The 14,439-nt window shown below is 35.0% G+C and overlaps 1 protein-coding gene across 1 annotated transcript; it reads left to right on the top strand.

Moving 5' to 3' along the window:
• Window positions 1-1,440: 1,440 nt before the first annotated feature.
• On the top strand, window positions 1,441-7,437 carry LOC127858351 (uncharacterized). Its single transcript, XM_052395407.1, has 8 exons — window positions 1,441-1,521; window positions 2,071-2,205; window positions 2,811-2,933; window positions 3,549-3,692; window positions 4,761-4,878; window positions 5,110-5,202; window positions 5,875-5,921; window positions 6,130-7,437. The coding sequence occupies exons 1-8, from the start codon at window positions 1,455-1,457 to the stop codon at window positions 6,288-6,290; spliced, it is 888 nt and encodes a 295-aa protein (XP_052251367.1). The 5' UTR covers window positions 1,441-1,454; the 3' UTR covers window positions 6,291-7,437.
• The last annotated feature ends 7,002 nt before the right edge of the window (window positions 7,438-14,439 follow it).

Genomic DNA, 14,439 nt, shown 5'->3' on the forward strand with positions numbered 1-14,439 from the left:
AAATTATGATACGAAAGGACACATTACACACATGATGAAATGAAAGGACACATTGCAAACTGACTCGGAACGTCAAGGCCAAGAGGTTTCGTATTGGGTATGTAACGTTCTAGAGAAACCTTAATCAGTTTTCACAAAGAATGGCTCTGGAGTTAAAGTCACGACTCGAGTGCATCATCAAATGTGGTTATGGGCCTCATTGCCCAGATGATCCACCGTACATGCTGTCGTCTGGCTGGGCAAGTTTTGTCGAATTGTTGATGATCATGCGTAAGCTGTATGTGTGTATTCGTATTTCACTATCATACTGTACTCGTACGGTCACCATGAAACGCTATTCGTATTTTATGATCGTACAGTACTCGTACGGTCACCATGAAGCATTATTCGTATTTCACGATCACACAGTACTCGTACGCTCACCATTACGCACTATTTGTGTTTCATGATCGAACAGTACTCGGACGGTCACCATGAAGGACTATTCGTATTTCATGATCGCACAGTACTCGTATGGTACCCATGAAGCACTATTCGTATTTCACGATCGTACAGTACTCGTACGGTCACCATGAAGCATTATTCGTATTTCACGATCGCACAGAACTCGTACGGTCAACATGAAGCACTATTCGTATTTCACGATCGCACAGTACTCGTACGGCCACCATGAAGTACTATTCGTATTTCATGATCGCACAGTACTCGCATGGTTACCATGAAGCACTATTCGTATTCCATGATCGCACAGTACCCGTACTGTCACCATGAAGCACTATTCGTATTTCACCATAGAACAGTACTCGTATGATCACCATGAAGCACTATTCGTATTTCATGATCGAACAGTACTCGTACGGTCACCATGAAGCACATTCACTCTCAGCTTGTGAATTGAACTCACATGTTTTAAATGGAAGAAGGTACGTACAAATATGTCAAACACTTACAATAAAAGCGTTCCTATAGACCCACAATAATGTACTAGTACTTTATGAACCGAATATTAAACTTGTATTCGTGTGCAAAAGCGGGTTGTTTTCTGATAATGTACTAGGACTTGATTAACCGAGTATTCGTGAGCAATATCTTATTGTTTATCGTCTGCAAATGCATGATGGTATTGACCGAGTTTGTTTTAATGTCCATTTAAATGCCTAAGGTGATATTGCGAACGTTAATTATCTATTGAAAGCTTTGCATTTTAAACCGTTTTGAAAATTAATAAGGATTGAAAACACCAATAAAGAGACGGGCGATAAGAGATTATTCAACCAGAACAGTAAACCTTTTGTTCTAATGGCAGGTCGTAATTTTGTTGAAAACATATCAAATGATCTACTCTCTATGACAAAACATATCAAATGATCTACTCTCTATGACTTTTATGTCATTTATGTACCTATTATACAAGTTTAAACCATAAATTTCCGGAGTTGACTGACTAGTTCAAAATGGCGTCGTTGTGGACCGGCATTTTTTTTCAATGTCTTTCTTGGAACTTAATCTGCCGCTCTGATGGTATGTTTAAATTGCTTTCGACGAGTTTTGTTTTTTGTTTTGTTTTTTAATCGTCGTACAGTGTTGACACATTTTATTTTTAAATACTTGACCCAAATACATAGTTCTTACATACATTTTGCAAGCGACGTGTTCACGTATATTCGTTTATTTTAAAATAGATACAGTTACTGTAAAAGTGGAACTTCAGCAGATGGTTATGCCAATAAATAATTATGAGCTTCGGATTAGAATAGTAGTGTTTGTTTTAAATTCGAAACAAAAACTCAAGTTAAAAAGAGATGATTTCACAAGAGCTGCGTCATGGTAAAATAGGTCGTATGCCATATGCGCCCAGCGTACCTCCATACCAAGGGAGAGTATCAAGTGTAAAGCACTTTGTTCACTGCATAGCTTGTTTTCGTGCAATAAAACCTTTATCATTAAAACCGCGACATAAGCTGCAAGTAAGGTGTAGCGAATGGTTTCAACCATCGATTAATGGATTGTGAAGCCGATTCGTAGCGCTTAGACCACGTATACGCGACTAACTAACGCAGTCTATTTTAGGAGCTATTGTATGCATACCGAACTCATACACTATCACCGCGGGGATCAGATCCACAGTATCGGACGTGTTCGCCACTCTCAGCTGTAGCACAACTTCAGCAGCCACACTCACATACTCTATTGATGAAAGCAAAGGTTAGAAGACACTCTTAGTATAATTTGAAGTCATACTTAATTAAAATTATCATTGATAGGCAATATTCTCTTTCAACAAGTAAAATGAAATCAATTACAATGAACGTTCTATAGTTGGATTTTTTTTCAAAAGATCAACATTGCCGTATACATTCAATGCAAAATTTTATTCATACGGCGTTTTTTTCCGTTGTAAAAATGTTATTCAAGAATCAAGAAATTAAAACAACACAATTTTGGTTGAAACTATGCAATTCTTGGCAGATTTTCATTTCATTTGTTTTCTTTTCCAAAGACGTACCTGAATACGCATGAGTTTAATAAAACTCTAGACAAACAAAACAAACAATCCTTTAACTACAGCATCTAAAATGTCATTTCTTTAGAAGAATTCTATGAAAACCTGTCTTTATTATATCATATTAGCCTATGCATTCCATACAGGTTAATCAGGGGTCCATTTTCCGCCTCATTTAAACGGAAAAAAATATATAAAAAACCCGGAAAGTGTCGTCCCTGATTAGCACAGACACTGGCTAATTAGGGACAACGGTCACGCACATGAATTATGCCCAGTTTTCACAGAACGCGTCGTTATTTTTCAGACGGCTACTCATACTTCAAAATGGACGGTTCAAGTCTGATGTTAGCCCACCGAATCGACGTGGAGGATGGGCTCAACACGTGGCCAGTGGAGATCATCGTTTCTGATGGAAATTCCCCTGATGGTTATACCGTGTCTTACACATGAGCCTCGCTCTATGAAGAGAGTCCAATGCATGTGCGTAAAGTGTCGTCCCAGATAAGCCTTGCAGTCCGCACAGGCTAATCAGGGAAGACACTTTCCGCCTAAACTGGATTTTTGCTAAGAAGATACAGTTTTTAATAGAAAAATATCATAAAAGCGGAAATTTTTGTCCCTAGTTAGCCTGTGCGGACTGCACATGCTTATCTGGACGAAAATTTTCACTCATTCATAAACCCCCTTTTGCCAGAGCGAGGGTCATATATTTTAGCATGACTCAAACCCATCGCTATTTTCTTTCATTCATAAATATATAGAATAGTATTATCCTACAACTTTTGTTGTTCTCCGATTTATTATTTCGCGGTTGCATATGCATCCATTTATTCTTATGACCCTTATATATGACCCTTGCCAAAATTAACACGAAATTGTGTAAATATTGTATAATATGTAAAGTTGTGAAAATTTCAAATTACGAATTCATATATGTTCTTAGTCTTAATCTAAGATTTGCATTAAAGTAAAGTTACTTTAATTGTAAGCTTAAACGCACAACCTTTTCAATCTATATTTTTCCGATGCTCATTTAATGCAGTGATCGTTCCGGTTACCGTCAACACATTTACGTCTACAACAACAACAACGACAACGCCCCCTCCACCGGGCTATAACTGGTTTGAAAGCGACAACAATACAATCCTCTTCGGGGTCACCATGGGGACGATCGCCTTGACGACCAGTAAAACACTTACAAAATATTGTTGCTCTGCTCTATCATAATTCATTTCAGCATCGCACAGTGAAAAGGGAGTTTATTATGCATTTGCGAAAAAGGTCATCCCAGATTAGCATGTCCGCTTTCACTTGATATTTGCCACGAAGAATCCTTCTTTAAACGAAACATATGGGCCTCGTTCTTCGAAAACTGGGCTTAAGGCATGTGCGTAAAGTGTCGTCGCAGTCTGAACAGGCTAATCAGGGACGACACTTTCCGCTTTTATGGTATTTTTAGTTTCAATGAAGTCCCACTTTACCGAAAATCAAGTTTAGGCGGAAAGTGTCGTCCCTGATAAGCCTGTGCGGACTGCACATGCTAATCTGGGACGACACTTTACGTACATGCATTTAATCTGTTTTTTTCAGAGGGCGACTTATTTTTTTATATGACTCGAAGTCAGTTGTATCGTATACACATATATTTGTAGAACAAACTTCAAATTTATAACCTTCCCCCCCCCCCCCCCCCCCATTAATTTGAAAGAATTTCTGAACATTCCGTTCGACTGCAACATTTCAAATGGAAATTGTATCTTTGTCGATACGAAATCACGTTTTCCCCAAAGTTTTAAATATCAAAAGTTAAGAAAAAAAGTTAACAGGGTGTACTGAAATCACAATTTACTTATGTCCATCTTTATGTCCGTCTGCCTGTCTGTCCGACCGAATGCGTCTTTTTCACAGCATTTAAACTTGCAGACATCCTTCTTTATGATATAAAGTTGTGCACATGTGATTTTTCATCATTCTTCATTAACAATTACACAAATTAATCCCCTTTTTTTTAACAAAGAACATCTTTAACCTCATGCCTTATGTAATAAAAAACTTAGACGGCGGTGTTTTCCGTTGTTATTGTGATCAATTTAAGTTGGTGTTAATTATTAAAGAAGAAAACAACAACACATGTGTTACATAAGAAACCTGGTTGCATGAATAGTATTTTATTGTTAATATTTTGCAATGAAAATTAACTGCATAAAAAAAGCTACGCAACTCAAACTTATATACTATATATATTTTTTGACAGGTCTCTGCGTCGTCTTGTGTTTCCGTTTCCACCGGAAGGGCACGTGCCTCCCGAAGAGTTGTCCGGAGTATAACAAGTGCCTGGCCAGCTTCCGGCGTCAGGTCACGTGCTGTCCACTGTAAGTGAGCGCTTCTTTAGTCAGCGGTTCGAATTCACAACTGGAATTAAGCGATTGCAAAAACAGCAACACCAAACAAAACGAAAGAAAAACATAATTGAGATGATACTGAAATCGTACGCCTGAAAATGCATCTTCAAGTAATTTAAAGAATCGAACAAGACAATTGATCTAAACAATAATGTGTTATTTATCAAGGCCAAGGTTTCAAGTTTGTCTCATGAATTTCAGGCCAACAGGCGGCGCTAAACGGAAGCCGGAGGAACCAGATGATGAAGTGGACGACACCGTGTATGAGGAGGTATTTCCGGCCGGACCGAAACCGTAAGTTTGGCTTGGGTCTGTTGTCAAGAAAATTGCTTATGGAAATCTTGACATAAACATGATTCATTGAATAGGACCTAATTGTTTCTCTGGATATTCAAATTCCTATTTGTACAGAGAGCACACTACAATTACAAATATTCATATATTTACAAGTTCATTACATTCAAATACATACATGTAATACGTGTGGATCGAATACCACATACGAAGGAAATGTTATGAAAATTTAAGGTTTTACCTTGATAACGGGTCTTATGGGGAACGTTTGGAATTTGCCTTCTGAATAGTCATTTTTTTACACGTTGCCACTATCCAAAACAGGCATGTGGTTGTAGACCAGTTGGTTGTTCAATTGATCAATCCATTAGATAGGTCAGTAATTACAACGGCCGGTCGGTTGAGAGTGTCGAACACGTCCGATATTGTGGATCTGATCCCCGCATCAATTCATTAACTAAAAACAAGCACTGCAGCTGTCCGTCTGTTCGTTTTCATCCATCCACCCATCCATCTGGTGATATGTTTATAAAATTAAGAATATGATGTTCAATCCCATTTAAATAATACATGTACACCTTTTAACTGTTCCGATGTACGATATACCTCAAAACAGCAGAGTTTTCATAATATTTGCATGAATTTTATCACAATTTTCGTTAATTATTTTAGAGACGAACAACCGAAGAAAGCCAAACAGAAAGTGATCGACGACATTGGTAAATTGATTTTAATTATTGTTGGATACAAAACCTACTTACTTAAAAGTGACCGAATGTGAGAGATTCGTTTACAATTGACAATAAGTTGAGCTAATGCGGATTCAATAGTTTGGAAAAACAAGAACACGAAGGAGATCTTTTTGCAATGGACGTGTTTAGATCTCGCACCACTCACATTTGTGTATATTTCACATTTATGTTTTAGAGCGGGGTTTACCAGCTGTGTCGCCCATGCTGATTACCAACGCGAAACTTCGGGACGCGGGATTTGACGGCATGCGAGAACCCGGATTCAACGCGCCTATCAACACGTCATATGGCGGGAAACAGCGCACCATATCAAGAGTGTCCGCCAAGAAATTCTAGCTCGATAGTTGTTTTATTTCAGGTGACCAGATATGTCCGGGACCCGTATTTACAAAGATGAAAGCCCGTAAATGAATAACATTCATTAAGATTTTGGCTATTTAATGTAAAAGTACTTTAACATTTAAATGGTACAAGGAAAGTGTTGTTTTCTTTTCCTACACATTTTATTTTTAGATTGCAAGTGTTGACCTATGCGAAAAAAGTATTGCAATGTTATGACATCGTATTAACTGTAAATACTAATTAACAATATATATTCAATACGCATGCAGTTCCAGATTTTTGTTTGTTTGATATAGAAGAAATAAACAATCTCTACCTGCGGTATTGTTTCATGACAAGACTAACCCATTAATGCCTAGTGGACTCTCCCATCCTTCTAAGTTGGATCAATTTATTTCCAAAATTAGGGATGTCTAGTTTATTTATTTCTATATTTAGACAATTCTTACAGAAATTCCTTTAAGCAAACAGCGTACACCCAAATGAGACGCCGCATCATGTGTACGCTGTTTGCAATGTCCTTTTTTCAGGACACTAGGCATGAATGGGCTAAAATCAACATACCTATTTAACAGCAAGTTAGTTAAAGATTGAAGTGCTTATCTACCTTTCCCTCATTATAGGAACGTATTCATTATAGTACATATATTTTAGCTACACTATTCAGCCGAAAGTTGTAATTGTCGCAAAATATGTAATTCGAAACAGCCCATTTGTTTTTAATAAAGTTGTTTTTATCAGGATGCTCATATGCATTTTCTTTTATATATTTGACAACATATAATAAGTTCATACGGATATTGCTGCGCCCAAACTCCATTGAAATAAAACACTAAATATAAATAATACTACCATAACAATCAATGTGTGAAAAAAGACTGGATTCACAGACTGGCGAAATGACATCCTCATAACTTAGTTTCAGTGCAAAGTTTTTGTAGCGATTTGTGTCAATTTGTTTGTATTCGTTCATAAGAAAGAATAACACTTAATATATACATGTTACCTTTATACGAAATACGTGGTTGTTGAACTAAAATTGATAATCTTTTCAATTGCATAACCGTTGTTTATTTATTTATGACACATATTTTTACTATGCACTGTTTCCTCATATCGTCAGCTGTAAAAATGTAACATGTTCTGTATGCAATGTTCCTTTGATATTAAATGACATATTGCTTGTTACAAAACTTATGACTGTTTTTTGTGCTATGTTTATGTCGATGATTTTTCGCTAAGAAGAGACTTCCTCTAAACATGTGCGTAAAGTGTCGTCCCAGATTAGCCTGTGCAGTCATGTGCTTAATGCATGTGCGTTTTTATGGAATTTTTAGTTTTAATGAAGTCCCTCCTTACCGAAAATTACGTTTAGGCGGAAAGTGTCGTCCCTGATTAGCCTGTGCGGACTGCACGGGCTAATCTGGGATGACACTTTAAGCCCATGCATTAAGCCACGTTTTCTCAGTACGCGGCTCATTTGTTGTTTACTTCGACGTCACGCCTGAAATTAAGGTCCGGAATTTCATCCCTTAATATCATTGTCATTGTCCTATTAACTTGGAAATACTTGAAGGGTTGCGAGTGAACACGTTTTTGCTAAACATTTGGTTGAACGTGACACGCGAGAGGTAAGACTTTAAAACCAAATACGATATAAGCCAAAGTAGAGAGAATGACAATATTTTCGGTCACAAAATGAGCAATAAAAAACCTTGTCATTATATAATAAGAAACATTTGGTTGAACGTGACACGCGAGAGGTAAGACTTTAAAACAAAATACGATATAAGCCAAAGTAGAGAGAATGACAATATTTTCGGTCACAAAATGAGCAATAAAAACCTTGTCATTATATAATAAGACGTTGCTCAACGTGCGACAGGTTTTATGACTCAATCTAAAATATGTCTTACTTGGCGATTAGAGAATATTTATTCCGAAAAGACAAGGCTATTAGCTTCTACCATTACGTGTTCTTGCACCAGCAGCATCTGCTTGAAGGCGAAGCTGTATCGCCGACGTACAATTGTATATTATAACTTCAAGTATTATTAAAAGAATATTTTGTATAAGAATTATGTGACATTATGTTTTATATGATAAATAAACGTTCAATTGCCTACGTTATCTTCAAGTCCAAGTAAAGGTTTACAGAACCTTTTTTACAATAGTGACAACCTTATGTCCAAAACTTGACCTGTACAAGATGTACGACCTTTCTTTACAAACAAGTGATGCCGTACTCGCAAAACCTATTTATATCTTCAAACCCCAATACAAATCAGGGATGATTATTTTTAAATCGTTTATGGTATTAATTTTATTAATGTTACTTATTTCAATCATGATTAAGGCGAAGGGACATAGGAAAAACTAAAACATATGTCACGCTTGAAAGTGAAAGTCACGGTGGACGCGTGAAGTTAAAACTTTAATAGCGATATATAGCGATTGTAGATGTTCGTGTCCTGGACATTTCTATATCGTGCTTGAAGGACTTCCAAAATAAATTTGCGCAATTATTATATCAAGACGACATTTTGCGTGTATTAACTATGTTACTTAGCATATTACCAAGGTAATAAACATGAAACGTAATAACATTATCAGTGGATCGTACATGACTGATAATAATCTACATGGTATTTAATAATTTTTGTATTATATTTTTTTACCTTATAACTGCAAAACGCCTCTCGTTTTTATAGTGTGCGTATAGTGTGCGTCCAATATGAGCCTGCACAGGCTATTCAGGGACGACACTTTCCTCCTTCATGGTAATTTTTGTTACGAGAAAGTATCTTCTTAGTGAAAAATCTTGTACTCCACATGCTAATCTTAAGGCATATGGATAAAGCCCCCTTTTACAATATTTATCTTTTTAACAATATGTTTATATTATTGTCAATTTATTTTATAAATTACTATTATGCAATTTCAATCATAATGTGTTATATTTGTGGCGTTATCATGGTCGCCCACCCGGTTCGATGATTCAGTATGATAAACAGTGACAATTCAGCCATTTAATATCTTTCAGAAAAGCCAATAAGTGGGAGTTTCTGGATTAATCGCCATAAGAAATTTTTACCCCTGAAAATTATAAATACTGTTACAAAAACTTAACTACAACAGCGTTGGCCTTCCATGTTCATGTCATAATGTACTAAAACTACTGACAAACAAGTGATATTTAATTACATATTTGGTTGGATATGGTGTAATAGTCCATATAGACTACGATTTCTTTCTATTGACACATGTATTGCGAAATAGATAGTGCTACAAGAGAAATCCATTTTTAACTAAAGGTCTTCAATTAATGTGACAAAGAAAACGTAAGTTTAGTGTTAACATACCCGCTTACCCCATGTTTCCTTTGTTTTCAAAATGCCAACCTTTAACAATCGATTACAACGATACGTTAGAAAGGAAGCGGTGCGCAACGCCAGTTTTTCAGTCGTATCAAAGCGGTAAGAACAAAAAAACAAACTGAAAAGTGGAATTTTATAAAGTTAGTCGTGTATATGGCATAAAATTGTTTAAAATTAAACTGACTTTTGGAGAACCAAATTAATCAGATATCAATATAATAAACAACGATGGGTAAAAGGAACGCTTTGAAAGTGATACGATTCATCGCATCGGTGATGGTACTCGACTCCGTGTTTGCAGGTATAATTTTCAAAAATCAGACTTGTCTGGTGAAAACTTCTATTAGTTTGCCAAAAAGGAATTTCTTAGTCTAAACTTGATATTTATTTATTTTTAGCATAATCTATCACTTGCCTTATTGAATAATTACAAAAAATCAATAAAATAAAGTTGAGTCAATTTTATATAGCGCTTGACAAGTAAAGAATGTGGAGGTTAGGGGGTTAAAAAGAAACATTGCGTGGCACACCGTCTAATTATCATCTATATCTTTCCTATTTATAAAAAATAAAGAAGAAAATAATCATTGAAACAGATCTTAAAACATAACCAATTCAATTTATTACGAAATTTGTTTTGTCAACTGTATATGAAAAATATTTATGTTGACATAATATGTAATGTTGTAACATTAAAATACGGATTTATTTCATGATAAAATCAAGTACTACACATAGTTTCGTAAATAAATTCCGTTTTATTATTGTAATACTATAGAAGCAGTCTTTTGGACCATATATTACGGACAAAAGCCCGCAAAGCGGGCGTTGACCGTTCATATATATGGAAATTTAGACATAAAATTACATAAGATTACCACATATGGATGCGTCTCAAAAAAAATTGCGACGCGACATATATTTTCGCGATGCTATTTATGACCTTTAACAAATAAAAAACACTTTGACATATGCTAAATCACATGTAAATACATAACTCAGGAAAAATTATATCAATGACATCATAATTGTGTAGCGAATCGCACTAAATATTCTCGCATTATTTGTTTTTCTTCGAAACCGTTCCAGAATTAAGACATTACTCAATTATCTCCCCTGAATAATCTTCTCCAGTGGGTATAAGCCGAAGACTGGTTCACTACATATAGTGACAGTCTTTACCAAACACAATTTACGCGAACATAACCCGTCTTAAATATATTGCCGAATATCAGATTTCTGTCGAATTTATTTGCTTTGATCTTTTCGATATCTAATTGTTATTATTATCCTGACAAATCACAAACGCTTGTTAAAAAAAATATTTGTTTTAAACATTATAGTTGGCATCTCTATTATTCCAGTATTGTCGCGGTATTTCAATAACGACACCCTACTGTTTATTTGTCAGAATTTGTGACGCATTTTCCATTCGCTCTCAGAAAGAAGTTGTACGTGTGATCATGAGCAATATTCTGGTAAGTTGTCGTTGTTATCCATTAGAAACACATTTATTCACAAAATTTAAAGATATTCCGATCTAACTTTTTAGTCTTTTAGATTTAATTCTTAACGTATTTACACCTCGTCTGCTCGCACTTTACCGATATCCCGAAAGGTTACATATCACTATAATAAGTCTAGGCCTAAAACCACAAAATCCGATACCTTTGGATTTTCTTATCACAATTTTACGTAAAAAATATCCCAGATTCGAAGTCAACAAAAAACAAGACATTTATAAATTGTCTGCATTATTGGTCAGATTTTAAGATATTTGTTGGGTTTCCGTCTTTAGAAGCTGTTCTGCCAACGAAAGAGCTGGGCATCACACAAGCCATTTTATCCAGCAAAACTGACAGTGTTGGTTTACAGAAATCAACAAAGGAGGGATTCTTGAGCTATCAAAGTTTCCAAGCTATACACACAGTTATTATCTGTGGTGATCTTTATTGGTTCTGTTGGTTTACCTGGATGGAACATGTGTGAACTTTTATAGAACTTTGAAAAGTCTATATCTGTCTATCTATAAACAAAAATAAGCTATGGTACAATAAGATCAGATGTGTAAACAATGTCAAAGGGTTGTTAAATTAACAATTTGAAGGCAACTATGCTGAAAAAATATGAAAGTTCCCATGCAAATTTAGTCTGTATATCGACAAGTGTCTGCCAATAAATGTCAAACTAGTAATACAAAACTTACCACAAGTATGTAAAAGCACTAAGTACCTGTTGTGATCATTTTAAGTTAGATAGTGTAATTCTAAACAGTAGCAAATAGCTTGTTTTGTAAATGCATAATGCAATTAATATGATTTCCTTTATATTGTGTAATTAATAAATTGGTTGTTACTTGTTTATCCATGATAAATGTTCTATGGCTAGTACAAAACCAGCATTGTTAATTTTGTAAAAGGTAATAAAATAACACCACTTTGTAATTTCATATACGTAAATATTCTTGAAATGTAGGTTGATGACAGTGTTTTAGTACTTATTTTGTAACTATTATTTTATGTGCAAATAAATGATGTGAAGTGTTTTTAATCTCCACACAATACCACATACCTTTTTATATATGTACTGTGTTATGTGTTATTTGAATGTTTAAATAAAAAAATATGGATGATATAACATGATGCATTCTAATATTTGCATTCAAATTGTAACTATAGAGCTAAGTGCATGCAGTTTAGACTGTGATTTAAGAATTGCTACACAATGGCTAGTTTTTTTAGGGGCGACACAATTTAAACTATTCAACAATAGTTTGCGAAAGAAAATTAGAATCCTGCCAGATACCTGTATTTATTAAATATTTTAATTGCGAAACAAGTATGTTGTTATGCTGTTACACATAATTATACATTGATAATAAATAAGAAGACAGTTAGCGGTGTTAACGTTTCCCAACAGTAGAAATCATTCTTCTGATGAAGTCAGTGGTATACAGACGAAAGCTCCAGGTATGGCTTTCAATACGTATTGTGTGTTATTTGACAGTCTAGAACTTATTGGATTAAAAAAATCCTGTCAAATTTGTCAATCAAAATCGATTTGACACATCACATGATTTTGAATAAGTTAAATCAGTGTACTGTATGCTTAATGCAACTGCTTTAGCAAGCTGTCAAGTTGATTGAGACATTTGATGAAACAAACTGTTTCCGGGGTAGGACCAGTACTTAGTGTCTATACATGTATGACGTATCATGACGTCGAAAGTCTACAAGACCTACTAGGTAGAACGAGAACTGTACTTTGACGTACAATTTTCACCGACACTTGAGTGTTAGTCAATCAGAAGATACCTTACATCTGTTGCTTTTAGAGATATTTGACATTGAACATTATTATTATTTATACCAAATTATGCGACTATCGACCGCTTACTCATAGATATTGTGCGTATTTATTGACCTGGCGTGGCGGAAGTAACCTCTGACTTATGCAAGTTATGGTTATTACTAAATACGACCAACGGGGAGGTTATTATACATTATTTATCCCGTAAATGTTTGGTAACTGTTTGGTTACCGTTGGGAATTTCCTACACAGTAATGCGCTGGACGGTCGTGATACTCCGCCCCGCATGAATAAAAACTCACAATATGCTGAATAATTTTAATTTTAAAAAGGTAACAATTGAATCTTCTTCAAATTTGTATATAATCTTTTTCAATGGCTTAAATACTTGAAACTTCTATGTGTTTTTTTTCCATTCTGATATTTTTATTCATTTTGTCCTTAATTAAAAAAAAAGATTTTAAACATTTATTATGAATAAATCAGAAGGAAAAGCGGCTCAATAGACAAGTGTTTTGATTGGCTTTTCAGAAAATGTGTACGTCGAAGTACAAACATGTATGTCGAAGTACAAATTGTACTTTGACGAACAAACATATACTTTGAAGTGTATTTTATATTTGTATGTCGACGTACAATTGTTGTACTTCGACGTACATTTCTCTTTTTACATAGTAGGTCTTCTTGACTTTCAACCCAAATGGTACGCCATAGTATGTCTTTAGGGTTATCTAAAGAATGCTCCCACTTAAGGGAACAATACAGAGACCTCCCAGTGACTAAGCCAGTTAGCAGACACCCCATCCATTATACCACAGCCACCGAACCAGCTTTTAATTCCTGTTGCTAGAAAACAAAAAAATTATAAGATGCTAGATCTTTAACCTAGGAACATGTACCTCGTTTTGAGATTGATTTTTTAAGATGCATTACTTAATTATTGCAACAATTATAATTTTTTGAACACAATCATGTCCATATATTTATTAAAATACATAGTTATCAAAAAAACTTAAAAAGCTTTTGCCCGTAAATTAGGTAGCACCTATAATCATATTATTAACGTGTCATTAAAGACATATAGGATCTGGCACGAGTTGTCATATCATACCATATTTTATTAAACGAGTTCAGGAATTGTGTTAGCCTTTGGCTCGCCTACTAACGAATTTCCTGGACGAGTTTAATAAAATATGGTATGATATGGCAACGAGTGTCAGATCTTTTTTATCACATGCTTTTAAATGAGCAAATCAAATAAATATTTACGCAAACATAATGATAAATCCCGAATGTTGTTTACATTTCGTGACGTCATTTGACGTTGCAATGTCGTTTCAGCAAAATAACAAAATGCGATTGGTCAATAAACGAAAAGTAAGCCAATGAAAACGCTATAAAATGTTTTATCCCACTTTTACAGCGAATTCGGTTGATTAAATGTGTAATATATAGAG

Source organism: Dreissena polymorpha, chromosome 14, assembly GCF_020536995.1.
Source record: "Dreissena polymorpha isolate Duluth1 chromosome 14, UMN_Dpol_1.0, whole genome shotgun sequence".
NCBI lineage: Eukaryota > Metazoa > Mollusca > Bivalvia > Myida > Dreissenidae > Dreissena > Dreissena polymorpha.

What these genes read in the sequence shown, in the direction of transcription:
- LOC127858351 (XM_052395407.1), top strand. Translation starts at nt 1,455, where the DNA reads ATGGCGTCGTTGTGGACCGGCATTTTTTTTCAATGTCTTTCTTGGAAC. An exon ending in TGATGGAAATTCCCCTGATG is followed by an intron (nt 2,934 to 3,548) that starts GTTATACCGTGT and finishes CATTTAATGCAG; the next exon opens with TGATCGTTCCGGTTACCGTC. An exon ending in CAGGTCACGTGCTGTCCACT is followed by an intron (nt 4,879 to 5,109) that starts GTAAGTGAGCGC and finishes CATGAATTTCAG; the next exon opens with GCCAACAGGCGGCGCTAAAC.